Consider the following 27,216-nt stretch of genomic DNA (forward strand, 5'->3'; position numbering starts at 1 on the left):
TCCTCTGGCAGCAGCACAGTGTCTCTCCCTCTCCTCTCTCACCATGCGCACACAAGAGTCGGTGTCGTCAAATGATTTTGTCATAAACCTTTGGTAATGTAAACCTATGTGATGTTCGCGCCTTGACAAAAAACTCCATATATGTGAATGTGTGATAGTTGTGGTATCATAACAGCCTGTCACAGGTTACATCGTAATGATTAGAGGAGAAATGGCAGAGCATAAAGGTCCAGGTCAGTCATTTAGGATTTTCCTAAAAGAAGGAAATCATCTGTTGATCTATATACAGTACAGGCCAAAAGTTTGGACACACCTTCTCATTCAATGCGTTTTCTTTATTTTCATGACTATTTACATTGTAGATTCTCACTGAAGGCATCAAAACTATGAATGAACACATGTGGAGTTATGTACTTAACAAAAAAAGGTGAAATAACTGAAAACATGTTTTATATTCTAGTTTCTTCAAAATAGCCACCCTTTGCTCTGATTACTGCTTTGCACACTCTTGGCATTCTCTCCATGAGCTTCAAGAGGTAGTCACCTGAAATGGTTTCCACTTCACAGGTGTGCCTTATCAGGGTTAATTAGTGGAATTTCTTGCTTTATCAATGGGGTTGGGACCATCAGTTGTGTTGTGCAGAAGTCAGGTTAATACACAGCCGACAGCCCTATTGGACAACTGTTAAAATTCATATTATGGCAAGAACCAATCAGCTAACTAAAGAAAAACGAGTGGCCATCATTACTTTAAGAAATGAAGGTCAGTCAGTCCGGAAAATTGCAAAAACTTTAAATGTGTCCCCAAGTGGAGTCGCAAAAACCATCAAGCGTTACAACGAAACTGGCACACATGAGGACCGACCCAGGAAAGGAAGACCAAGAGTCACCTCTGCTTCTGAGGATAAGTTCATCCGAGTCACCAGCCTCAGAAATCGCAAGTTAACAGCAGCTCAGATCAGAGACCAGATGAATGCCACACAGAGTTCTAGCAGCAGACCCATCTCTAGAACAACTGTTAAGAGGAGACTGCGCGAATCAGGCCTTCATGGTCAAATAGCTGCTAGGAAACCACTGCTAAGGAGAGGCAACAAGCAGAAGAGATTTGTTTGGGCCAAGAAACACAAGGAATGGACATTAGACCAGTGGAAATCTGTGCTTTGGTCTGATGAGTCCAAATTTGAGATCTTTGGTTCCAACCGCCGTGTCTTTGTGAGACGCAGAAAAGGTGAACGGATGGATTCCACATGCCTGGTTCCCACTGTGAAGCATGGAGGAGGAGGTGTGATGGTGTGGGGGTGTTTTGCTGGTGACACTGTTGGGGATTTATTCAAAATTGAAGGCACACTGAACCAGCATGGCTACCACAGCATCCTGCAGCGACATGCCATCCCATCCGGTTTGCGTTTAGTTGGACGATCATTTATTTTTCAACAGGACAATGACCCCAAACACACCTCCAGGCTGTGTAAGGGCTATTTGACCAAGAAGGAGAGTGATGGAGTGCTGCGGCAGATGACCTGGCCTCCACAGTCACCGGACCTGAACCCAATGGAGATGGTTTGGGGTGAGCTGGACCGCAGAGTGAAGGCAAAGGGGCCAACAAGTGCTAAACACCTCTGGGAACTCCTTCAAGACTGTTGGAAAACCATTTCAGGTGACTACCTCTTGAAGCTCATGGAGAGAATGCCAAGAGTGTGCAAAGCAGTAATCAGAGCAAAGGGTGGCTATTTTGAAGAAACTAGAATATAAAACATGTTTTCAGTTATTTCACCTTTTTTTGTTAAGTACATAACTCCACATGTGTTCATTCATAGTTTTGATGCCTTCAGTGAGAATCTACAATGTAAATAGTCATGAAAATAAAGAAGACGCATTGAATGAGAAGGTGTGTCCAAACTTTTGGCCTGTACTGTATATAGATCCCAGGGGACATTTTTTGTACTTGGGAGCTGTTTAAATGTGTAATATGTAGTAGATTTTATTTTCTTAACTATTGATATTGTATACAGAATCTGAATCTCACTCTGAGTTACTGTTGTTGTTCACAAACTAAAGAAATGAGAGATCATTTTTATATATTTTGTAAATTAACAATAACTTTTTTTTCAGATTTGTCATATCATCAAGAATATAATTACTGCAAAAATACCCTGAATTATGGTGATATTATTTGATATTATATCGCCCACCCCTAGTGTACTACAGGAAAAAAAAAAGTTTGAAAGGCATTCAATTCATTAATTTAAAATTAAGGCCTTTATTGGTATTACAATATCTTAAATCAGTCTTTCAAAAGTCTTAAACATGCTCAGACATGGAAAGTAGGATTTAATGAATCTTTATTTTCTTGATGTTGCATTGTAAAATCTCAAAAAATAACTGGCAACGACTATTTTTCTGAAGTGATTCATTGAACGTCACATTAACGTTACACACATCAGGATCGTGGAACCAACAACAGCCACATTTTGTTTCTGGTCAGATGCTCTGAGCTGAGGATCCACAGTCTGCTAGCTAGCTGTCACTGTACAACGACATGGGGAAGTGCAAGTTCTACAAAAACTGTCTGTTGGACCAATGTTTCGTGAAATTTTTGAAACCACTACGGGGCAAAGCACATGAGGTGTTTTGTGTTTTTTATGCAAAACGTTTTTCAACCTCAGCACGATGGGAACCAAAGCAGTGGAATCTAACATGCAGACTGAGAAACACAAATTTGCCAAAAAAAAAAAAACTTGCCAAAACTCCTGGGCATTTCCCACTTCTCTTCTAACCTGGTCTCTGCCATGCATGATTATGTTACAATAGTCATCTGGGCAAAATTGTCCCTAACCTTAAGTAAATGATGTCAGTTTGTGATTTTTTTTTTTAACCTTGATTTTGGTTATTCTAAAATTGTATTAAATTTCATTCTGAGTGGGATTAGTAAAAAGTCTTAACAAGTCTGAAATCTGACTTTCCTTAAGCTACAGGAACCTTGAGCCAGTAAAGCCTCACAAAGATTGTCATTCAAACTAAATTAATTCATTAAATAGGACTTGAATTAATATATTTTGCACTAGAAGTCTGTACAGTGTGTTTATAACTTGTGCATTTGTAGATATTCTGCAGGTGAAAAACAGATCTGAAGTGTCAAAAGATGGAGCTGAAATGATGCTTATTGAGACTTTGAGCCTAAATAACGCTACTGAACTGCATCATGATTTATTGAGTCGTGATCAGAAGATGAATTAACATTTTGAACACAGAAAAGCAGGGTGTCTACAGGTCCTTAAAAAGTCAAATTCAGTTAAATTCAATGTTACAATAATGAGGTCTTAAAGTAGTCTTAAATGTTTTTACTACAAACATTTTATCTAATTTTTATTTATCCATTTTTAAATTTCTTTTTGTGAAAATGAGTGAAGCCTTTCTATGGAAAAGTCCACATTTCTAATGTTATAAACCTAAAACTATAATACTGTCATTATACTTTTTACTTGCACTTACCTGTTGGCAAAATGTAGATTGACTTATACTGCTTACCTGCAATGCTTAAATAGGTAAAACATGGTTTGACCAAAAATCTGTCCTAAATTTGGTTAAAAAGTGTCCTAAAAACATTAAATATAACTGTCTGATACCTGTAGACACCCTGAAAAGACTGCAGTCATATATGCTTAGGAGGCTCACGTCCTCTGTCCATGTGGAAGACTCCTTAGCAAACATTCCCCTACTCGTCCTGCAGTGGACGCTCTTTTGTGCGGTCCGTTCTGTCTTCATATCTGACTACAGTAGATTCTGTGTTTTTGCTTTGATGTCAGAAGGTGAATCCATGTTGTGATTTGACAGATAGTCTGGATCTGTTGTTGAAAACCACAGCGGCCAGCTGTTTTAGGAGGTCTAAAAGTACCAGGAGATGGACTACTGTTAAAATACTGTTTGTCATGGAACTCTGAGTAATAAAATATGATATAAGCCTTTAAGTCATTAATAAAAATACATAGAACAAAAATGTACATTTCTACTCAGTCCTTGAGGAATAATGCAAATAGTCTTAGTTGCTTCGGTTTTGAGGTATCTCATTGAGGTTCCTGCCTCCGACTCAGCACAATGGAGGTGAAACAACATTTCTTTTCAGAAACGGCGACCTTGTTACATTTTATTTTTTTTTTTGTAAATCACACATTATCAACAATTTTTCAAAGAGACCATTTCTCAGAAAGAAGGTAGATTTAACTTTAATTTGAAGGCAGTTCAAAATGACTATTATGTACTTAAGATTTTACGGTTCAATGGAGGCAAAGCAATTAGAGGTCTTTATTCACACTATGAATGAATCAGAAGAGTGATAATACACTGAAGTCAGCAGTGTGTAGGGTTCAGGTTTTTGTTTCCAAAATGGTACGTAAATCATTTGTTTTTAAGAAAGTTTATTTTAAGTATTTTAATGGTTTAATCCGGCACACAAAAGGTGACATCCTACTGAGAATTATTTGCCATCTTCAAAAAATGTAACCACATACTGAAACAGACATTTTCTCTTCAAGGTGTCGTGTATCGAGTCCTCTTACGCATACATTCTAAGATCATTTCTGCTTTTTTCTCCTCCTTTTTAATTCATCTTTTATTTTGTTAGCCATTTGAGCGTCGAGAAATGAAAGCATTTGCATTGAAAGGACAGGTGGGTGTGAGACACCAGCGCGTGTCTGAATCGCAGCATTAAGAGCAGGGAAAAATATCAAAAGTAAGAAACCATTCAGGCGGCAGGAGGAGCAGGGATTTGAGCAGATATTAAAAGATGATTGTGCGTGGGCTTTTTTTTTTTCTCCTGTGCTCCGGAGAAAGAATGTAAACCCTGTATCAGTCAGACTGAGGATAATAAACAGCAGAAACATCAGAACACAGCAACAACAAACACAAACAAAAAGAGGGATGGGGGGGGAAAAGCGCGGCGTATAAATAGTTCAAATATTTCAAGTGATTTCAGAATGCGATGGTGAAATACTGGATGTTTGTGTCCTCAGCCACAGCCAAGTCTTTTACTCTGTTGTTCTCACTGTAACTGTATTAAGGCCACAAACGTCCACTAATACAATATAATAATGAACATCATGATATTGATCAATATCAGCTGCATCTTGATGGAACGATTTTCAAGTGGCCTCCAACAAAATAAAACAAATAAATTACTGTAATTTGAAAATGAAGTTATACACATTAATCTCTGTACATGACGTATAGACACTGATTTGATCTTGTTTTTGACAGCTGCATCAACACTTCAAATCAATGATGGTCATCTTTCAGTGATTTGTTATGAAGTCTTTTTGGTTTGAAACTACTTTGTTGTTTTCTCTTTGTTTCACACATCACTTTCTTGATTTGTTGTTTTTGTTGAGGCATTGCAAGAAAGGAGGCGAGTAAAAAAAGGTTGCAAGTTCAAAGTGATTTCCTTCCCTCTTTGATACCTTGTTACTGTATTATATTGGACACATGGATATATGTCAGAACACGGTATGTGTTACCTTTTTTTACTTTTACAAAACATGCTACCAGCTGATTTAACAGTATGACTCAATAGTTGAAATACAAGACGTAGACTTTTACACATATATAATTATGTATACAGCTGCCTCCGTTATTATGCAGAAATCCTCAGAAGTAGTGGGTAAAGAAAGTGAGACATGTTTTGCACAGCTTGGTTCTTACTGAGCCTGTCAACAGTTCAATGGAAAAACAACAACAAACAAACAAACAGACTGAGGTTTAACAGATGACCAAATGATACGTGGTCAGATCAGGACATACAGCTGCTGGTGACTTCTCTATTGAGCTGCTCTCTTTTTTAATTCTCCCGCGTCGGTGATAACCAGAGGCATTATATTTTAGGGTTGTCCATACATCTATCTGTCCCAACTTGTAAACTCAAGGGAATTTTTCCAAATTTGGCACAAACGTCCACTTGGACTGAAGAATAAACTGACTCAATTTTGGTGGTCATAGGTGGTCATTAGTAGAGGTCATTGTGAGCTTGTCTGTCTCATTCTTGTGAACCAAATTTCTCAAGAACACCTCAAAGTAATTTCTTCACATGTGGCACAAACGTCCACTTGGACTGAAGAATAAAGTGACTAGATTTTGGTGGTCATTAGTAAAGGTCACTGTGAGCTTGTCTGTCTCATTCTTGTGAACCAAATTTCTCAAGAACACCTCAAAGTAATTTCTTCACATGTGGCACAAATGTCCACTTGGACTGAAGAATAAAGTGACTAGATTTTGGTGGTCATTAGTAAAGGTCATTGTGAGCTTGTCTGTCTCATTCTTGCGAACCAGATTTCTCAAGAACACCTCGAGGGAATTTCTTCAAATTTGGCACAAACGTCCACTTGGACTGAAGAGTAAACTGACTAGATTTTGGTGGTCATAGGTGGTCATTAGGCAAGGTCACTGTGAGCTTGTCTGTCTCATTCTTGTGAACCAGATTTCTCAAGAACACCTCGAGGGAATTTCTTCAAATTTGGCACAAACATCCACTTGGACTGAAGAATAAACTGACTCAATTTTGGTGGTCGTAGGTGGTCATTAGTCAAGGTCACTGTGAGCTTGTCTGTCTCATTCTTGTGAACCAGATTTCTCAAGAACACCTCAAGGGAATTTCTTCAATTTTGGCACAAACGTCCACTTGGACTGAAGAATAAACTGACTAGATTTTGGAGGTTATAGATGGTCATTAGGCAAGGTCACTGTGAGCTTATCTGTCTCATTGTTGTGACGCAGATTTCTCAAGAACACCTCAAGGGAATTTCTTCAATTTTGGCAAAAACGTCCACTTGGACTGAAGAATAAACTGAGTAGATTTTGGTGGACAAAGATCATGGTCACTGTGAGCTTGTCTGTCTCATTCTTGTGAACATGACATCTCAAGAACAACCTGAGGGAATTTGTTGAGATTAAAAAGAAACGTCCACTTGGATTTAAGAATAAACAGATTGAATTTGGTGATCAGAGGTCAAAGGTCAAGGTTAGTGTGACCTCACAACTCAAGAATTCATATGCTGATTATGACAACATTTCACACAAATGTCTAACAGGATAAAATTACGAAGTGATGACACTTTATATCCAAAAGGTCAAAGGTCAGCTTCACTGTGACATCATAATGTCCTCCATAAAACACTTTTCTGGCCTTAACTCAACCTCATATCTCAGGAAACAGAGGGGTAGACTTCTGGTTGGATACATTTTATTACACATGCAGTAGCACTCTCTTTAGGATACATTTCCCTGCACAATGCACAACCACAACCTCTTCACTCAGGTCCTACCTGGCCCCACAATCCATAACTGTCTTTACATTGGTCATGTGGTCACTTCCTGTAGCAGTGCAACCACTCAGTTGTCTATTGTATAGTTTTGATATTAAAAAAAAAGAAAGAAACAAAGGATGTGTATTATTTTAATCAGCATGATCATTTTCAGGAATCTGTAGTCAAACTCTAATCTACTAAAGGATATTACCGTTAGGAGGGCTGCTGCAGTTTGACTCAGGAGACCCTTTTTGACTTTGGTCCAGGCCTCTTACTTCCCTGGCAAAGATCGCTGGTGCTCCTGTCCTTCATCAGACAGATTATGCATTGTTTCTATTGATGATTCCAGCTGGCAGGAGGTCCAAATTAAAATGTTAAAGGATAAATGTTTTTGTGTTATTAAAGATTAACTGTTTGTGGCTGGGTTCTGTAATTCTTTGACATGTTTTTTCCTACTGTGATCCATTGTTAAGTTTTCTGTTTCTTCACCTTATCTCTAAAGTGTAGTTTTCAGAGAGTCTTCATCGCCCATGTTGCCCTTAAATTCACAGGTCCAAGCTTTAATTTTAATAACTTTTCTCTTTGCTCAACAGAACCATGTGGAACCCAACTAACGACCAGACGGGACAAGTGGCCGCCAGGATGGAGACCACTCCGTCTTTGGGTAGTGCGAGCATCTCTGTGTCCCAGCAGCAGGCACCCAAGAAATTTGCCCCTATGGTTGCACCCAAGCCCAAGTTCAACCCTTACAAACAGGCAGGAGAGCCCGACCTCTCTGGTACTGCAGGTAACACCACAAGATTTAAAATTAAACCCTTATACGGTCACTTTAGACGCTATCTTAAACAAATACAAATTAAGAACAGTATTGCTTTTGTTCTACCAGCTGGAGTTTATCTTAAGCATGCAATTGGTGTTTCAAAGTTAGCAGTCATGCTTCCATTCAATTTCCAAACAAATTGTAAGCAAACTTTTGAAATGCTGCAAAGAAGAATGTGAAGGAGGCATCTTTTATCCACTGGTTTGGAGCAAGCAAACTACACTGCAAAAAGTCAGCTCTCAAAAACAACAACAAAAAACCCCCAATGAAATCAAAGAAATATGACTTAAAATAAGCAAAATGATCCACCAACAGAGCAAGAAAATTTAACTTGCCAAGATTATTTAGTCTCACAGAACCCAGAGAAGTCTTAAAACTAGTTTAGCCAGACTAACAACAACTACATTTATCTGATACAAAATTTCCCAGAAACATTTTCTCAATATGTAGAAAAATTTGCTTAAATTTAGCAAATGCTAGTGCCATCATCTTGAGATAAAGCTATATGTTTAGGAATTGTATTTTAGAACCTGACCAGAAGTTGCTGACATGTTGTTCACAGAGGCAGAACTTAATCTGAGGTGTTTCCGTTTCACATTTATAACATCAACTCTTTCGATAAAGGCGAAAATCTCCCTTAGCGAGCATAAAACTTTTTTGCACAACGGAGGAACTTTTAGCGAATTTTGCAGTTTTGTAATAGCCTGTCTGATGCAATACACATAAATGGACATAAAAATACATTCTTGAAAACGCGGGTTTCTTCTTTATGTGTTTTTGAAACCTGATCGGCCCGGACCCAAACTGTCCAGAATCTCTTACATTGCAAATGTAAGACTTTGCTGACATTGAATATTTTATGTTGCCCTCTCCATTTTTAGGATCAGTCCGCATTCACGGTTCCGCTTCTGCTTGAGTCACTTCTTTGTCTCACCAACGAACTCAGCTTTCCCTCAGGAGCAAGTGAACTTTAGTAGCAATGTCACTGTATTGATTGTGGTGAGTCGCATAGTCTACAGCAGACAAGACCCTAAAATGTCAAAACTTTAAATGTCTATTTCACTTTAACACAGCTGCTGTGAGTTTGCTTATAAAACACAATCATTAAAGACGCATTTAATGCGTAAAGTCATTTGTTTAAGTGACACACAATCCGATTCACCCATTGTTTGCCAGGTAGGGCTATTTAGTAATTCCACAATTATAATATGATATATTTTGTAAAAGATGTGACTCCAGCCAACAGTATGCTGCAACTGGCAACGAACAGACCTCAGCAAAGCTTTCACCATCACCTGCAAAAGAGAGAGGAGCAGTGATGTAAATAAAGAGCTGGAGAAAGGGAGCATACTGAAACACGACATGCTCACTGATGCTAGAGAGCATTTTATTGTCATGGTAACACTGATCATCCACCTATACATTTAAGTATAATGATCATGCATTTGGTGTTAGTGAGTTAGTACAAACTACTCGACCAATCAGCCCAATCGTCATTAGCTGCTGATGCTTTACTTCTCTTAATCAGCTGGTAGGTGCTGCAAGTTCTCCAGAAATTGGCTTTGCTAGAAACAACAAGCCTTACCGTCTGTCACAGGCCACATTTTGGTCTTTGCCATGGCTCAAAAATTAACCATTTGAAAAGTTTGGTCTTATTTTGAACAGGAGCATGCAAAGTAACTCCATATGGTTGAATAAAGTTAGGTACAATATGAGATTAATAAATAAGTTGTTCTAGTTATCTTTGCTGCCATCTTGACTACTCCGGCTGCCATGGCTGCAACTGGTTTTGTTCCAGCCACCGGATGGACATGGATTTAAGATTTCTGACTGTGTTGTAGACACTAGCCCCTTTTACATTGCCAGATGTTCTGCGAATGTTGGGCCGTTTTGCCAGCAAGCTGCGAGCGTTTAGACACACAGAGCCGGATTTGCGAGTTGATCCAGGGTGCCCAATTTTCCGCCACATAGGGGGAGACATATCGGCGGAATCTTTTTGGTTTAAAAAGAATGAGGCGCCCATCCGCCACTGGAGGGGCTGTTGATGACTTGTGGGAGGAGCTGTTGATGACGCTGCACGTGCAACCCACTGGCGATGGACTAACAGGAAACAGCTGATAGCAGGAATTAGCAAGCAGCTAGTAGCAAGAGGGAAACACAAACCTGACAGACACTGTAAAGATGAGCAACTGGGGAGACAAGGAATTGTGCGCCCTCCTTGCCCTCGTAAACGAAGAGGCCATTAACCGTCAGATGACGGGGACGGTGAAGGACGGGCCGACTTATGACAGAATCGCCGAAGGACTGACCAGCCGCGGCTTCCCTCCCACGTCACTGTTTACGTCACACGCTGAGCTACATGTTTTGTTACTTGCTCACGCCCCCCATTGCCCCGAAAAAGACGCATCCTGTATAAACAAAAGTAGGTAGGCGGCATTTTGCTGCACTCCCCGATTTTGTTTTTATACTGCCAATGCTGAAAAAAGACTGATTGGGCTTTCCTGCAAATTTGCACAGTTCCTGTTTAAAAAGGGCTAAGTTGTTTACATCACATCTAAATTTCACATACAGTGCCTGTTAGCAGGAGAACTCAGCCCGGTGGTTGCTTTGCTGCCTGGTGAAGATCTGCACTCTACTGAGTTTACTTTTGTAGTTGTAACGTAGATCTTGATGTTTGTAGTTTTGGCCCTTTTTTCTCAGAAATTTTGATTATTAAGGTTCTTTGAGTGAACACAAATTGACAGCCACAGCTTAATAACACGAGACAAAAACTCAAAGTATATTTGGTCCAACCGTGCACAGCTGTGTGTATTTATGTGGCAGCTCAGCCTCTGACTTATATCACAACTTATCAGGAACTGAAATACTTTGTTCGTGGCCTGTAATCGCTCTCCTCTGCTGCCTCTGTACGTGTAATAATAAGTGCACATTTTTGATGGGAGTTCTGCTTCATGCATACACTCACATCTTTGCAGTGTGACAGAGGCCTTGTTGCATGCCTAATTTCTAATAAACATACAGTGTGAGAACTGTGGTTTGCAATCATGTGTGAGTCCAGGAAGCCTTGTGTTGTCTGCTTTTTTTAGGCCCCGTGGGACCTGCTGGTTTGGTTGTGTAAAAAAAGAAAAAAAAAGAAGAAGAAGAAAAGGTTATTGTGCTGCAAGTTAATATGCAATGGACACATTTACTAATAGAGTTCAAGGACTTTAATTTCTATGTGTAACTTATTTAATTAGTCTTTGTTCCATTGCAACAGGGTTACAGTCTGGAACGATTAAGGTTTACATCTCAGGCAGAGATGATTTAAGATAAGGTAGAAATAAGTTGAGGCTGTGCCCTACAGAGCGTGGCTCTGCGTCTGTTTCACATGCGATAGAAATTCACAGTGTAACAACTGCCTTCATAAACACCTTTGATGAGTAATATCTGTTGAGAGAGACACTTATATTATCAGATATCATTTTTAGTTTCCATTTCTAAATGAAGACCCCTGGTGTTTAGAGATGTCAAGACGTAAAATGTATTTCCTTTTTTTAGGTTTATGTTCATAATAATACGCACAAGACTTTCTGACCAAAACAGACACAAATATAGGATGATTTATAGACATGAAGAGAAACCATTTTCTTTTGCTGATAAGAAAAATATGACAATAATGTCATTTGAAATCTTCGGAAGCCGCTGATAAAATATGAAACTGAAAACTGAAAATAGAAGAAACCTACTCAGTGTTGCCTAAAAGGCTTTTTACTGGCATTGATGTCTGTTTTTTTTCATCAGTTAAAGATGTGATAAAATGTAACTTTTCCGCATTGAAACGTCTAAAAACGACTCGACCAGTGTTCTATATTTTTTGAGCTGTGTATTTTACTATCCCAGACCTTTCCAACAATGTCAATCAAGGACTTTTTACAATACACTTTATAGATCTTGGTTATTATTAACTATATATTTTAACCAGATGGAGGATTTTAATCATCGAGTCTGCCTCAAAAAGAAACAGTGTGTAAGATTTCAAATTTCAACCACCTGAAATGTCTCCTGATTACAATTCCTTCAGTGTTCATTGCTCAGGAGGTTCTAACCAGGAGCCGAATTATCCACAGAGGTCTCCTCCTCTCCAAAACTAATAGTGTGTTTAGTGTTGTAAAAGATCTCTTCGTTTGTCAGAAGCTCTGTTTTAAAACCAGTGAAAATAGAGCCTTGAAACAATGAAATGGCCAAGTATTACTACTGACCTCTAACAATATGTAGGTTACTCTTATTTTACCTGAGACTCCGGACTTTTCTACTGTTATTGGCAGTAATAGTATAAGTGTATTTTTCTTTTGTTTTTGTTATTGTAATTTTCGCCCCCAAAATGTGGCCCTTCCTAATGAGTCCACCGTTAATTTGGCTGAAGTCTTCAGAAAGCACTTCATTATATAACAAAGGTTGAACATGACACATAGCAGATATTCAGCCGTATATCTCCCACCTCCCCATCTGGTATATGTGTTTTAATGTGACCATTATCTAAACCTCTACCCTCAACAACCCCCCCCACACCCCACCCCCCCACACCCCCCGCCCCGAGAGCCCTACATTTCCAAAACAGGGGAAACGGTTATGAAATTCGGCAAGCAGTGAGCACGCTGTCAGGTTGAAAACACTGCTGTCTGTGGGGGTTTGTGGTTTGAGCTGTGGACCTGTCTGCTACTCCAGATGTTAGTTTTGTAAAAATTTGTTCTTAGACGGCTCCTGTTTGAGCTCTGCCCACCACTGAGGGAAAAACAAAACGGCACCAGTCATCCCGTCTTGTTCAGTTTGTAAATTTGGCCTTTGGTGTAAATACTTTGGCTTGGCCTACAATGAAAGGATACGTTTGGAGCTCTAGAAGATAGAATTACTGTGACAGTTTTTATTAACAGTATTCCATTAAACAATATTTGAGTGACGCTACCTTTAATTTCTGGTGTCACACCTAGAAGAGTGGAGGAAAGAAATGAACCCTGGGTCTCTTTATGTTTTTATTTACCTCTGGCAGTGTTCACAGATTTGTGTCAAATTAAAAGAAATAGATTTTATTTCCAGTTGATGATTTGTGGTGTCATTAAAGCCTTGTAATTCCAATATGTCATTTTACCACAAAACATTTAATCTAGACGCGTTGCCACTGCCTTATTCTCCACAATTAATCATTGTCCAGGCATTAAGAGGATTAATGAAACAATATAAAGAGGGTGGGGATACGTTTTGGTACATTTTCACATGTAAATGTTGAACTTTTATAATTTCAGTTGCACCAGAGTTATGTTGTTAACATCTCATGACCTCAGTGACTTGAGAAAAAACTGTTAATCCCAGTTTTCTCTTCTATCTCTGACCTTGTTCACATTGAGAGTGACAGTAATTATATAAACTGCGCAATGCTTCGAATTTTCTCCTCATTATGAAGATTCAGTTCAACTGCTGTTGATTGAAAAGGGAAATATGGAGGAAACACTAATTAATAACTTTAATTTCTCATTGCTCATATGTAATGTCCTATAGGTTGCAGCGTGAAAACTAAAGCAGTAAAATGTTCTGCCTTTTGGGCAACAACATCCATTAAAACATTAACATTTAATAATGATGCTGGTGACTGGTTGTTTTCAGCAGTTTGAGCATGCAAATATGTAAAGCCATCTGCAGACATCTCCACTTGTCAAAGGATAAGACGTCTTTATGAACAGATTATCTGGGTCTCTCTTTATTTATTTATTTAATATCTTTTATATCAAATGTGCGGACCGTCTGATGTAAAATTGAGGATTAGCATAAAAATTAGGGACAAGTCAATTTGGCACAGCGCCTCGCTGTCCCTTTGTCTAGCAGAGGCCAGCGTCGGGGCTGGAATGAGCAGTCTGAGGCCGTGTTTATTGTACGGACAAAGGAGCCGGTGCAGACAGGGCGGTGCGCGGTTAGCGAGGTCTGCCCTCAGATGTTTTAGGGAGAACTTGTTCTGAATTAAGCCCCAGCGGGAGGAAGTGAATGACATATAGGTCTCAGACAGTGACCCTTCACTCAAAGATTCCTTACAGCAGATCAGATTTTAGGGTTTAAGTTGATCTCATGTGGTACATGCACTGAGGGAAGGTCAGTCGTGATTGCTTTTTGCACAGAGAAGTCAGTGCTCCAGTTCTTTTGTGTTCTTCACTGCAACATTTGAACTGTTGTCTGTATTTTTGCGAGGTGCTGGGGAATTTTAAAGGTCCAGTGTGTAGGATTTAGGGGGATATATCAGGAGAAATGGAATGTTATATAATAAGTATGTTTCTCTGGTGTATAACCACCTGAAAATAAGAATCATTGTGTTTTTGTTACCTTAGAATGAGTCGTTTATATCTACATAGAGAGTGGGTTCTGTCCATGGAGTCGGCCATGTTGCACCACCATGTTTCTACAGTAGCCCAGAATGGACAAACCCAACACTGGCTGTTAGATAGGGCCAGTTGTGTCAGCCACTGTAGATAGCAGCACCTCCATGGCAAGCTGAGAAGTGGCAGAAAAACACTTATTTATAATGTTAAACTGCTTTATTGAGTGTTTTTCCTGGTTTAAATCACCTGATCTGTTTGTTTTGGAGAGGCAGAGACATCTGCTAATAATTTGGCTCTCATAAAAAAATCTCCTGAACAGTGAACACTAAAGGAATCCTAACTGGGCGTTCACACTCGGCACACGGGAAGTTTTAGCTGGTTGCCATATGCAGTCCTCACCACCATAAACCCTACACACACCTCCTTTAAAAGCACACTGATATGAATATAATACTCGTGTGATTAGATCATGAGCACCTCTACAACACACTGTAGAAGAGGTGGACTAAATGTTATGAATAACTGTACAAGGCAATGCAATCCAGTGCAACAGCCCTGCAATAAAAGCCACCTTTCTGAGGCATATTAGGTTCAGTTTGGCTGCAGCAGTATTGACAACAGAGTGTCATTTATTTCGTGCTGTCAGGCTTTGAGAATTGTTCAAAACAGGGCCTTCATGTTATTGGCAGATGGAGGAGGTAACAGGTGCACCAACGTGTCGTGGAATAAACTGGCCTTCCTTGAAATCTTTGGCAACAAAGAGACCTCATATCCCTGTTTTATGCTAATGGCTTTCTACCTTGACATCCTTTTCTGTTGAAAGTCATAGAAATGTGTCCTGGGTAAAATGTTTTGCACGTGCAGTTTGATTTGCATGCAGCTGTGTATATGGATCATCACATATTGACGACTAGTTAGCATCTGCTCGGTGCTCTGTGGGACTTCTCTGTTTCAGTGTCAGTGAAACAGGAGAGCAGGGTGTAGTTGGGATGTCGAGGACAGAGATCGTGGAGATCCAGTATTTGTTTACTGATCTGTAGTTTTCCTTATGATTTTATATTGTCCTTCACTTACACGTAACATTCTACTCAATATTTTGAGAGTTCTCCTAAGATGATGCCTTGCACCTTTGTTTCATTCTCGACTTTTCTTTTTGCTACTGCAAACAGCCACTTCAAATATCTGTTTAATGATCTTAGTCAAGCGTTTAAATGGGGATTTTTTTTTTCTATATGAAGTGAATGTTTCGTACGGCGTGACCAAAGAGTGTCTGGCACCACAAGAAAATGATTCACACGGAAATGAGTCATCACCAGCAGTTTCATTCAGAATATATTTACATTATATAAAATAAAAAGATTGAAATCTATAACTTAATGTATCAAATTAAATTTCTCTCAGAAGCGGCATACATGAATAGTGAAGGCATTATGTGACAGTAGCATTATGTTTTTTTCCTCATGGTTTCTGCAGCTATGAAGGCTAATAAGTTTCTGGTAGCGAGATAATCATAGTGAAAGTTGAAAACATCCGAGAAGTGCTGTTTTTGATCAAACTTCTTGCACTAAGTTACCAGAAACGCGCTAATTGTTTGCTCAGAGCAGTTCAAAAGTGTCGAACATGTGCATAAGCTGTTTTTATTCCTCCCTGCTTGACTGGCCAGAGGCAAACTGACTACCGGTTGTTATGTCAGAGTCCCTCATGGGTGTCACCAGGAGAATTTACAGGAAATCCACCAATGAGTGTGTCAATGTCCCCATAGAACCCACAGGCTTGCGCTCTCAGCGTATACAAAGGCCACTTTTATCTAAGTGGAACACATACCTTATAACTACTTGTTGTGTTTTGTCTGCAGCATGTGTGCAAAGTCTCTGAACTGTTTGAGTCTTTTAATCTTTGCTTCAAAGTTTATCTTTTCTTTGTTCTCATGATATTTTTTACAGTGTAGATCCCTTTGTCTACTTCATCTAACGTTTCATCTGGTGTTAGTTCTTGTGCAGCCTGAATGAGACATTTCACTTCTCTAAATCTAAGCGCTACACGAAAGGGTCATGGCATTGTGAAAATATTTTTCTTCATATCCTGTCTGTTGTTTCAAAGTGGTGTCTACACAATCAAAGGAAGTCTGAATGCTGAGTAAGATTTAACAAACTAATTTGCACACGGGAAAAAGTTCTTCTGTTTGATGGCACGAACTCCTCGGCCATAAAGTCATCTTCCATTATAATCAAGAGAGAACACATAGTCACACATAATTTGTGATAAATTATATTGTTCTAAAATATACATTTATCTTTATGGACTTATTTTATTAAGTCTCCAAAATTATTACAGCAGAGCTCTTGTTGGAGCGCCAGGATGGCTAAAATTAGCCTCTGGGCTAAAAATTTTAAGGGTGCTTTCACGTCTGCACTGTTTGGCTCGGTTCAATTGAGCTCAAGTTCGTTTGCCCCCTAAGTGCGGTGCGTTTGGGCAGGTACGCACCAAAACAACCGGACCGAGACTTTCTTGAAGAGGTGGTCTCAGTCCAGTTACAGATGAACTCTGGTGCGGTTTGTTTGTGGTGAGAATGTGTTCCGATGTCAGTCTGAACTGCAGTCACATGACACATTGTTTGGGTTAAGCATGAGCATGTTACAGTCCTGGAGGATTATTAATGTGCACCTCCTCCTGTACTGCCTTAATATGCACATTCAGCACATCCAATGCATCAAAACATTGTTTTCTAGTTGGAGCCGCGCCTCGTTTTCAAACTGTATGGTTTGACTAAAATGAACAATGACAGCAATATAGTCCACGATGAGCAGCGCTAAAATCAACCTGCGTAGTTGTCCCTCCATTGTGACATTAGAAAGTGTCACATTGATCGTGCAAGTGTACTCTTCTTCAACGTTTGCTTTACTTCCTGGATTTTCCCCACATGGAAATTCTGACTAATCAAGAGCAGCTTTCTCACACAAGGCATTTGATCTGGTCCACTTGTAAATGCTGCCGTGAGAACACGAACCAACTCTAGGCAATTGTGCAACTTCGTAACAAAATTAGTCCCTGATTCAGACCAAAGGAAACAACTCTAGGTCTGAAAGCACCCTAAGTCTCTCTCTCTCATGCAGCATTACAGAGATGTTTAACGTTACTATTGTTATGTTGTATACGACATCGTTAGCCCCACAGCCCTGTGACAGGAGAAAAACACTTTGTTGGACTCGCTGCTACCAGGTACAGTCCCCTCAGTACACTGTGGCCGATTTAGTTAACCCAGAGATAACGTGTCGATTTTTACCCCGACCAATCAATCGGTTGAAGAGTAAGCAGAATTTCAGTCGACTGAAATTTTCTTTGGTGAATACGGCCCTAGAGTCTATGGACTGAATTACAATGTTAATTTACAATAACTGCCAGGTGGAATACTGTTGCATCACGGACATTCATGGAATTCAAATAGACGGACCAAATGCTGCGTCTATTGGTTAGTTTTTAGCCACCTGAAAAAAAGCCTATCCACTTAAAAAAAATCAACATAAGTTTAAGTGTGCACTATATTTAGATTATTTTCTGGGCTTTACCTCACCATTAGATGACATTTTTCGGCGGGAAACTGAAGCCGTTATATGAGAGCCACCAGACTCCGTTGACAATTACTGTTATTTTACTTACTATGGAAGTTGACAGTGTGTCTCCGAGCAACTTTGGCTCTCAATAGGGGCTTTCAGACCAAACAGATGTGGGGACTCCCTGAGAGGAACTACTCTCTGGGGAGCTCTCCAGAGAACATCATAACTACACAGGGTTTTTTTTTTCTATCTGCACTGGCACGGGCAATAGGAACGCTGAAGTGACATAAAAGTTGCATAGAAATATCATGCTTTTGAAGATTCTTTAATTTAGTTTTGACGAGTCAAAATAGTGTTGCATTTCCACTGACTGATTCTGACTGATTGACCAAAGATTCCATTATTAAATTGCAATATTGGAGTCTTTTGCAATGCGATGACGATTAAAAAGACAAATACATTGTCGAGCATACTTTGAAAAGGTGACACAGATTCTAAGTTAACATAAACATTTTTGCATGAACATTTTGTCTGTTACCAATAATGGTACATTTGAGTAAAGCTAATGCACATTAGCTTATCTTATGGATCTAGTTGTAATACACCATATACTACATCATATGACTCTGTCTAGAGTTCTTACAGCTGGAGACAGGGTTTCCACAGATCCTCAATAAGTCTTAAGACATTTAATTCATTAATCTGAAAAAAATAAGACCTTAATTGGTATTTAAGTGTCTTAAATCAATCTTTGAAAAGTCTTTAAATGCTAAGACATGGAAAGAAGGATTTTAAGGATTGTTTTTTTCTAATGTTGCATTGTAAAATTAAAAATAATTAGTAACATCTATGTTTTTTTAAAGTACATCTTAACGTCATGCAGATCTGGGCAGCCAAACCATATTTTGTTTGTCAGGATGCTCATAGCAGAGGATCCACTGTCTATTAGCAAGCTATCACTGTGCCCTGGATGATATGGGAAAGTGAAAATTATATGAAACATGGCTGTTTAACCAAGACTTTGCAGCATGGCTGATACTGTTACAAGCCAGTTTAATGAGGCTCAGTGTATTTTATGCAAAAAAAGTTTCAAACTCTGCACGATGGGAATCGAGGCAGTGGAATCCAGCATGCAGAGTGAAAAACACAAAATTGCCAAGAATATCTGCCAACAAACCCAAGGAATTTCCAATTTCTGTTTTGCCCTTGTGTCTGCCATGAAACAAAAAGTCATGTTTCATGTCACAGTAAACATTTGTGCAAAATTGTGAGGAACTGATTCTTTTTTGGTCTTAAATTCCACTCAGAGTGGTACTAAAAGTTTAAAAAAGTCTAAAATTAACTTAAGTTTTAGAAACAGTATATACAGCCATCAGCCAAAACATTCAAACCACTGACAGTTGAAGTGAATAACTTTGATTACTTTGTTCCAATGCATTGTTCTGCTGGGAAACCTTTGGTTCTGGCATTCATGTGGATACCACCTGACATGTTCCACCCACTCAGACACCGTTGCAGACCAAGTACCCCCCCTCATGGCAACAGTACTCCCCAATGGCAGAAAAAAGCACCATGCCACACTACACAAACTGTTTAGAAATGGCCTGTGGAGTGTGACACAAAGCTCAAGCATGTCGACCTGGCTTCTAAATTTCCCAGGTCCCAATCTGCTCAAGGATTCTTGTGATGTGCCGGTACCCCAGATGTACCCTAATCCAAGGTGGGGCCTCCTTGGATCAGACTTGGCTCTGACCTGTGGAGGCATGGACACAGGATCTCTGGGAGTGTCCTGCGGTGTCTGGCACCAGTGCGTTGGCGGCAGATCCATTTAGTCCAGTGGGTTGTGAGGTGGGTTAATGGCACGTGCCACAGATGCTCATTCAGATTGGGATCTGGGGAATTTGGAGGCCAGGTTGACACTTTGAGGTCTTTGTCACATTCCTTGGGCCATTCCTGAGCCATGTTTGCAGTGTGGCATGGTGCATTATCCTGCTGGGGGGCCACTGCCATTGGGGAGTACTGTTGCCATGAGGGGGGGTACTTTGTCTGCAACGGTGTTTGAGTGGGTGGAACATGTCAGGTGGTATCCACATGAATGCCAGAAGCAAAGGTTTCCCAGCAGAACAATGCATTGGAACAAAATATCAAAGTTAATCACTTCACCTGTCAGTGGTTTGAATGCTTTGGCTGATCGGTGTATATTCCTCAGTTGCCAGAGTTAACAAGTACAAAGAAAAGTGTTCTCCATCAAAGAGATTACGACATGTAATAAATTACATTAAGTATCCATTAGATGGTAATTGTGTTTAAATGTCACCATAATGTTTACACTGTGGAAGTTGGTAGCACGGGATACCCTCACAAGTATGTCATCATAAAATGTCATAGCGCCATGTGATATGAGTTTCAAGTTGATATATGGCCCGTCACCCCACAAACTCTCTGACAGTTGTCGTATAGAGTAACTGGCTGTAGGTTTACAGTAGATTCTCAGCGTGGCAGCGGCTGCTTGGAAAGGTTTCAAGTTATGAAACCGTCTGAGTTTACACAGCAGTGACTGTCTGCCGTGACATTTGACTGGCTTCATTTGCTCTCTCTCCCGTTTGTTTATAAGAAATGACAGCAAAGCTCCCCTCTCTGCCTTTGATGAATCACACTTTCACTCATCAGTGAACCTCACTAACATCCCATTTTGAGGCGTTAATTGTTCAGCCCATTTGATGTTTTAAGTTTTAAGATGAAAAAAGGCCAACTCCGGCTCTCAAACCATTCACCTATTCACAGTATTTGTTTCGTTGCTTTCATACAGGAACATAATCCGCCTATTGTTCCCGATCTGAATTTCTCCTCCCGTGGGAATTCTCCTCAGAGTAGCAGAAGCCAATTTCGGTCTGCTCCTTTACACTTAAAACAAGTATATCTCCAAAGACCTCAAATCCCTCTCTTCCATCTCTAAACCAAATGAAGTCATAAATCACTCCTCTATACATATCATGCTAATTAAGAGCAGGGCTCAGCTGCTCTTCTCCAGCGGAAGACGGAATAAAACAGCTCCATAATTATGTCAAAACAATGTGCACTCAACCTCTGCCACAGCGCATTTGGAGCAGGTTTGTGGAGATAAAGCATGTGGACTGACACCCAGGACTTAAAACGCTTCGTCCGTTTTGTCTGGAAGGGATTAAAGATTTTTTGCTACTGAATAAAGTAAAGCCACTTCTCTGATTTTCTTTAATTTTTTTATACAGATTACTTTGAATTTAACAGACTGAACTGAACTGGAGATGGTAGAAGTTTTTAACTAAACAATCCAACACCTCATTTAAGTAGAGCTGTTGTCCCATGACACGTGGACCCACACTGTCTCACTCCCCTGCCTTATTTTGGCTCATTGCAGCATGTGTGAACAGAAGCTTTCAGCAATAAATCAAGTTCAGATCCTGGGGGATAATTTATGTTCTGTGCACCCAAACACACAGGCAAACATGGTGTGTGTGTGTTTTTTTTTTTATAGTGACGATACAAAACTCTCCCTGTGTTTGAGGTTTCTTCAGTTTTTATCTCCTCTGCTCTTTCCTCTGCAAACACTTCACTGAAATGTTGGATGCATTATGTGAAAGGCAGTCATGCTGGGCTTTGTCCTAAGTCTTTAAAGACCAGATGGCCAGCGCTTACACACGTGTAACTCTGATAATATTGTACATATGTAAATCTGTAAACATATGCTCAACCTTCAGCCCCCACAGAGTGTACTAATCCTCACCAAAGAGCAGAACTATTTAAAAAAAAGACTCATGTGCAACCTTTTCTTTCTACAAAGATGTATTATCCTTCAGTGTTTCTCTTTTCTGTGTCGTTCTGCAACAAAATCCATAGTTTCAAAATGATCACACTATCAAAGTTGGCAGTCATTAGTCATATACAGTACTTGAAGTGTTTATAAATGTGTCACTTACTTGAAAAACAAAGTTTAATATTAGTCCCAGTGTCACAGCTGGATCCATCTCCACCCTTTTTATCTTCCCCTTAACAATGCTCCGGATCCCGATAACCAATTATACCTCTTATGGCCTCTCAAATAACTTTAATCACTGATTAGGATTCCTTGTTCACAAAGAAGCTACTTAAAAGTAATTGCTCAATAAAGACAGGGGAAGTTGTCGTATTAAGTAGGTCTTCCTGCTGCTTCTCTCATTAGCGCTCACTTGGAGCTTTCAACTCCCCATTGTCACAAATGGAGCCGGCTTCATTCACGGCACAGAAGCCGCTCTCACTCTGCCTCGTTCACACTGCTTTGACATGACATGACAGCATAAGCACCGCGCAGACCTGCACAACACAAAGTGCTGAACAAGTCAAACCTGCGTTGGCTTTGGATTTATTCAGGAAAAGCAGAAGTACTGGGGGACTACAGCAGAGGCAGAGGGTTAGAGTCCCGGTGGCGGTACCTCTGGCTTGGAAGCAACCTGTGATTGAGCTGGGATATTCTGCCTGAATCTGATTGGGCCTGAGTGGCTGGGTTTGGCTGTCATTTCTTAATATTCCCTCTGGCTTAATTGGGGTTGGTTTCATGTTTTGTTGTTGTTGTTGTTGTTGTTGTTTGTTTTAAAATGAAGACTTCACAGTCTGTATAATATCATGAATAATGTAAGCTATGGGCTGTGTTGCCATTATCTCAATACAACTAATGAAAATGTTGAGATTTAGAATTAGATTTTAACTGGTTTTGTGCACACCAAACACAAAATGATTTTTTTTAACCTTTATTTTAGGATTTTCAGTATAAAAAACTCAACAACTCAGCCATAAATGTCTTTACAAGTAGAAAAACAGACCATAAGTCCTAGTACTCCTAGTACTTTACATTACATGTAAAATAAAATACATGTACATAGTGATAGAGGGTAGACTGGTCAATTAGTCCCTTACAGACCACTACCCTTGAGGCACTCTAGGACGGGGCTCCGAATTCTGAGAATTTTAACCTTCCTAAGTACAATTCATCAGCTCTCTTATCCACATATCATGTGCTAGTACACAGTCTGACTTCCACTTCAGTAGAATAAGGACACATTCACACTGGTGCTATTTGGTCCACTTTAAACGAACCCTGGTCCACTTCCATGGATAGTTTGGTTCGTTTGGAGTGTTGTGAACGCTCGTTTGAACTCTGGTGCGGACCAAACGTGCAAATCCTGGTCCGCTTGAAAACTGGGGGTCTTGGTTCACTTGCAAATGAACTCTGGTGCGATTCGCCTACAGTGGGAAATGCAAATGGTCTATCCGGTGAACCAAAGAGAGGAAGTGAGGTAGAGCACAGTGCATTTGAAACAGGAGAAGCAGAAGTAAAAAAAGAAAAAGTTGGAACACCAAAGTTAAAAACAGAAACCCTAAAGCTGCATGGATTTGGTGTTGCTCCATTGTTTTTGTGGTGACCAAGCCGGCTGAAGGGGATGGATTTCCGTTTTCAGTCCTGGCCAATCAATGAGCCGGGTTTTCTTCTTCCTCATGCTTTTTTTCTTCCTGGTCAGTGGTCATTTCGGGCAATACTGCCCCCAAACGAGCTGCTGTTGTAACTGCGTGATGTTGCCCAGGCGGTTTGGTCCGCTTTAAAAGTGCAGTGTGAAAGTGAACGGCACCAAATGAACGTGTGAAATTTTTCGGCATTCCCCGCCCAATCGAACCAAGTCCCCCGGACAATCCTGGTACGAATGCACCCTAAGTTTCCTCGCCACAACCAAACCAAATGAAATGGCCTGAGTTTCATACTTGTTTGCCAAAGGTAACACACTTGTGGCACCTCGGACAGCGATGAGTAGGTTAGGTTCCCCGTTCTTCTCAAATGCTTTAAGGAGATATTCAAATACACACTTTCAATAAGTGAACAATTTCCAACATGTTCAAAGAGAATGGTCAATGTCCCGTCCGCCTCTTTACACCTCCTATAGAGGGGGAAACATCAGGGAAAATCTTATGCAATCTGTCTTTGTAAAGCAAAAGTTTGTACGCGTTGGAAATACTTGGAGAGTTATTGTAGTATTTTGCAGTTGGTGAATAGTCACCCTTGTGGTAACAGTTGTCCTAACTAACTGGGGAAGGTAGCTAACGGCTAATTTGGTTTACAGTTAAGTACAACTGGTAGCTAGAATCGAGTGATATGAATATGGTAAACACTCTGAACCAGTGTGAACCACCACAGTAACACTCATTGTTATTTTTCATCCTGTCACGGCAGGGCATCATCGCTTCATTCTTTCCATTGTTTGCTTTCCACAATAAAAGATAAATTTAGATGGCTAAGAAACACCTCAACAAAATGACTTGCATAACTAACAAATGCATGTTTTCAGAACTTACCATGTAGTCATATGGCTTTGTTATCTTTCCCCCAAGTCATCTCCTTTTTGTTGTGTCTCTCTACAGTGCTGACGTTGAGTCAAAGAGGCAGCGAAAACGAGTTTGTCCTCCATTTGTGATTCTCTGTAACATTGGGGGAATCTCAACTAGATCTCAATGCTGAAAGGCTTCATGACACAGCGTCACAACAATATCTCGCTCAAGTTAAAGAATTTCAACTCAGGCAAATGCACGAATAGTACGAACTTTTGGTCTTTGCATCCTTCACGTCAGGGAATGAATGAATAATAATTTTACAGTGGAAATTCAGGTTTTTAACTGGGTTTGTGCCCAAACTGCTGTCATGTTCCAGCCTTGGCTCTGGCTCGGACAGAAACTATGTGGTTTCATGTATGGTCAGGCCTGATATTTCTTGGTCCCGATCAAACCTCTAACTCGAACTGGTTGGTCTGAAACAGGGTGAAATAGATATACACAAAAAAAGATAGAAAACGACAGAAATAGCACATCTGCCTAACCTATGAATGAGGGTCATCATTTTCAGTTCCTACAGATCTTCACAATTTTAAAATTAAACTGAGGGTTTTTTTTCCGCCAGATGTTATGTCACTCACTGATTCACTGTTGTTTAGAGGAAAGAAGGTCCGCTTTTGATGGGACCAGAAAATTATTCTGGTAAAAGAAAGAGAAGTAGAGAAGTGGAGAGAAAACACAAAAAACAAGTTTTTCAGTATGCAGATTTTTTTTTTTTTTTTTTGGTCAGATTTTCACCATTTCGTAATATTTCAAACCATGTTTCGTACAGTTCCTGTTATTTTTCTGCTTTATAGATATAGATATAGATCCATATTGAAACAGTTAGGAAATAAGTTGAGTTTCTCTCCTCTTACTTCACTCTGTATCTCACTCTTGTTTTAGACCAGCATGTAAGCAGAGTTATATTTATATGTTTAATTAAATGTTTTTTTTCTTTTTAATTTTTGTTCTCAATTAAGTATAGTTTAAGTTAGTTTCCAGGGTGGGTTTGTTTCAGTTTAATTTTTATTAGTGTCAGCCGTAGTTTCACTAATTTTTTCATAATATGGGAGTATTTTTCAGGGGCAAGATTTAAAGGGTAACTTTTTTTAACCTGCCCTATGCACATCGCCTATGATGTTGTGAGCATTTATACTTGTGCGGTTGTGTGTCTGTGTCACTCTGCAGTTACACCTCCGACACACTAGTCAGCAGTGGGGTTTCTGTGAAGTGCTGTAAAGTTAAGTTGATTCAAAACACACATTAAACACACATTAAACTTGGCTTCATAGAGACAATTTCAAACACAAGTACACAAATCAACTTCATTAGAACTCGCAGCATTCACAGACTAAGCATGTGTTTTTTGCTGGACACATTTTCCCCACAAATACATCATGCTAATTTTATTAGCACAAACCTATGGCATTTTATATTGTATAAATTAGCCTAGCGGCTAGCAGACTTTTCCTCTACTCGCATGAAGCCAGGGACAACAGCAACATTTAACAAAGGTAACGTTACAAAATTCGGCTCCATTACAACTCACAAGATTCACCGACAAAACAACTGTCTTATACTAAACATGTTTTCCAAACAAATACAACATGCTAACGTTATTAGCGAAAGCCTATGGCATTTTACATTGTATAAATTAGGCTAGTGACGAGCGGAGATTTCCTTTACTCATATGAAGCCAGGATAAATCACACACAAGACTTTAAATGCTATTTTGTGGAAGCATTACTGTCTTCACAATTTATTGTTTCTTACCTGTGAAATTAAAGTAAATAAGAGCTTTGTTTCCACTGAGGGAAATGGTTTCAGCTTACAAAAATAAATAGGAGGTCTGCATCACTGCGACATGTAGTTACATTTCAGGTGCATGTCAGGCTATGGCGTAGGGTACAGCGTAGGCTCTGCGTCTATTGTGGTAACATTGATGGAAACAATGCAGGATTTAAAATGTTGGGAAAAAAATCCATAGGAAGGAACATTGAACATGTTTGTGTGACCTCGAGGACACACACAGTGGATTTTTTGAGGAACACGGAACGCAAACGTTTGTTTATTTCAACACAGGGTGCCGTAGAGTTGCAGCTTTAATTGCTTTTTGCTGTGTGATAATTGTTGAGCCACAGCTATTTAAATGTGTACATACCTCCAGTGTGAGTTACTGTGTTTGAAAGGGTGTGTTTTAACTTCTCTCTGGCTTTGGCAGTTTGAGTTCCTACAGCACTGCACAGACCGGCGCCACTTTTCAGCATTTCGTCTGATGAAGCCAATAAAATCATGATGATTATTCTGAATGAACAGTGTGCATTTAAATGGCTCAGCTAAAGATCTTCTGGTCACCAGTGATGTATTTTCAAAGTCAGATGATTTATTTTATAGAATATTACATTCTGGAAATATGCTGCATGCCACGTAATTTGAAAAGGCTTCTTTCAAGCGTCTGTTTCTTCGCTGACCCTGAATCAGCCACAAACAACTTCAAGGTTGAGTGCAGGCGTTGAAGAGAGAAAATGGTTTTGCTTGTAAGGATTATAGAGAATACAAACACTACCAAATGATTTTGTTTTACATTAGCACATTAACACATTTCACTCCTAAATGACTGGCATGATGACAGATACTAGAAAAATCAGGTCGCGGGGGGAAATAACCAGAAAGATCCCTTCAGCGAAGACACTTAATGACCCCTGTTCCTGCTCCAAGTCTTGCTTTCCACTGTTCCACATTCTAAGACCTCTTCAATAAAACATGCATCTCTGTAACATTTACAACTCTTGTGTTTCCTGAAATGAGAAATCCAAAACCTCTTTGATGTTCGAGAG

General features: G+C 39.7%; 1 protein-coding gene across 8 annotated transcripts in view; it reads left to right on the forward strand.

Moving 5' to 3' along the window:
• Positions 1-27,216, forward strand: part of LOC125895302 (LIM domain containing preferred translocation partner in lipoma) — a 253,387-nt gene that overhangs the window by 81,707 nt on the left and 144,464 nt on the right. For all 8 annotated transcript variants that reach the window (XM_049587035.1, XM_049587036.1, XM_049587030.1 and 5 more), the window contains one exon: positions 7,886-8,079. In XM_049587035.1, coding sequence (XP_049442992.1) covers positions 7,890-8,079 — 190 coding nt within the window. In that variant the 5' untranslated portion in view covers positions 7,886-7,889. The remainder of the gene's footprint in view (positions 1-7,885; positions 8,080-27,216) is intronic.

The sequence above is a fragment of the Epinephelus fuscoguttatus genome, linkage group LG10, assembly GCF_011397635.1.
Source record: "Epinephelus fuscoguttatus linkage group LG10, E.fuscoguttatus.final_Chr_v1".
Taxonomy (NCBI): Eukaryota; Metazoa; Chordata; class Actinopteri; order Perciformes; family Serranidae; genus Epinephelus; species Epinephelus fuscoguttatus.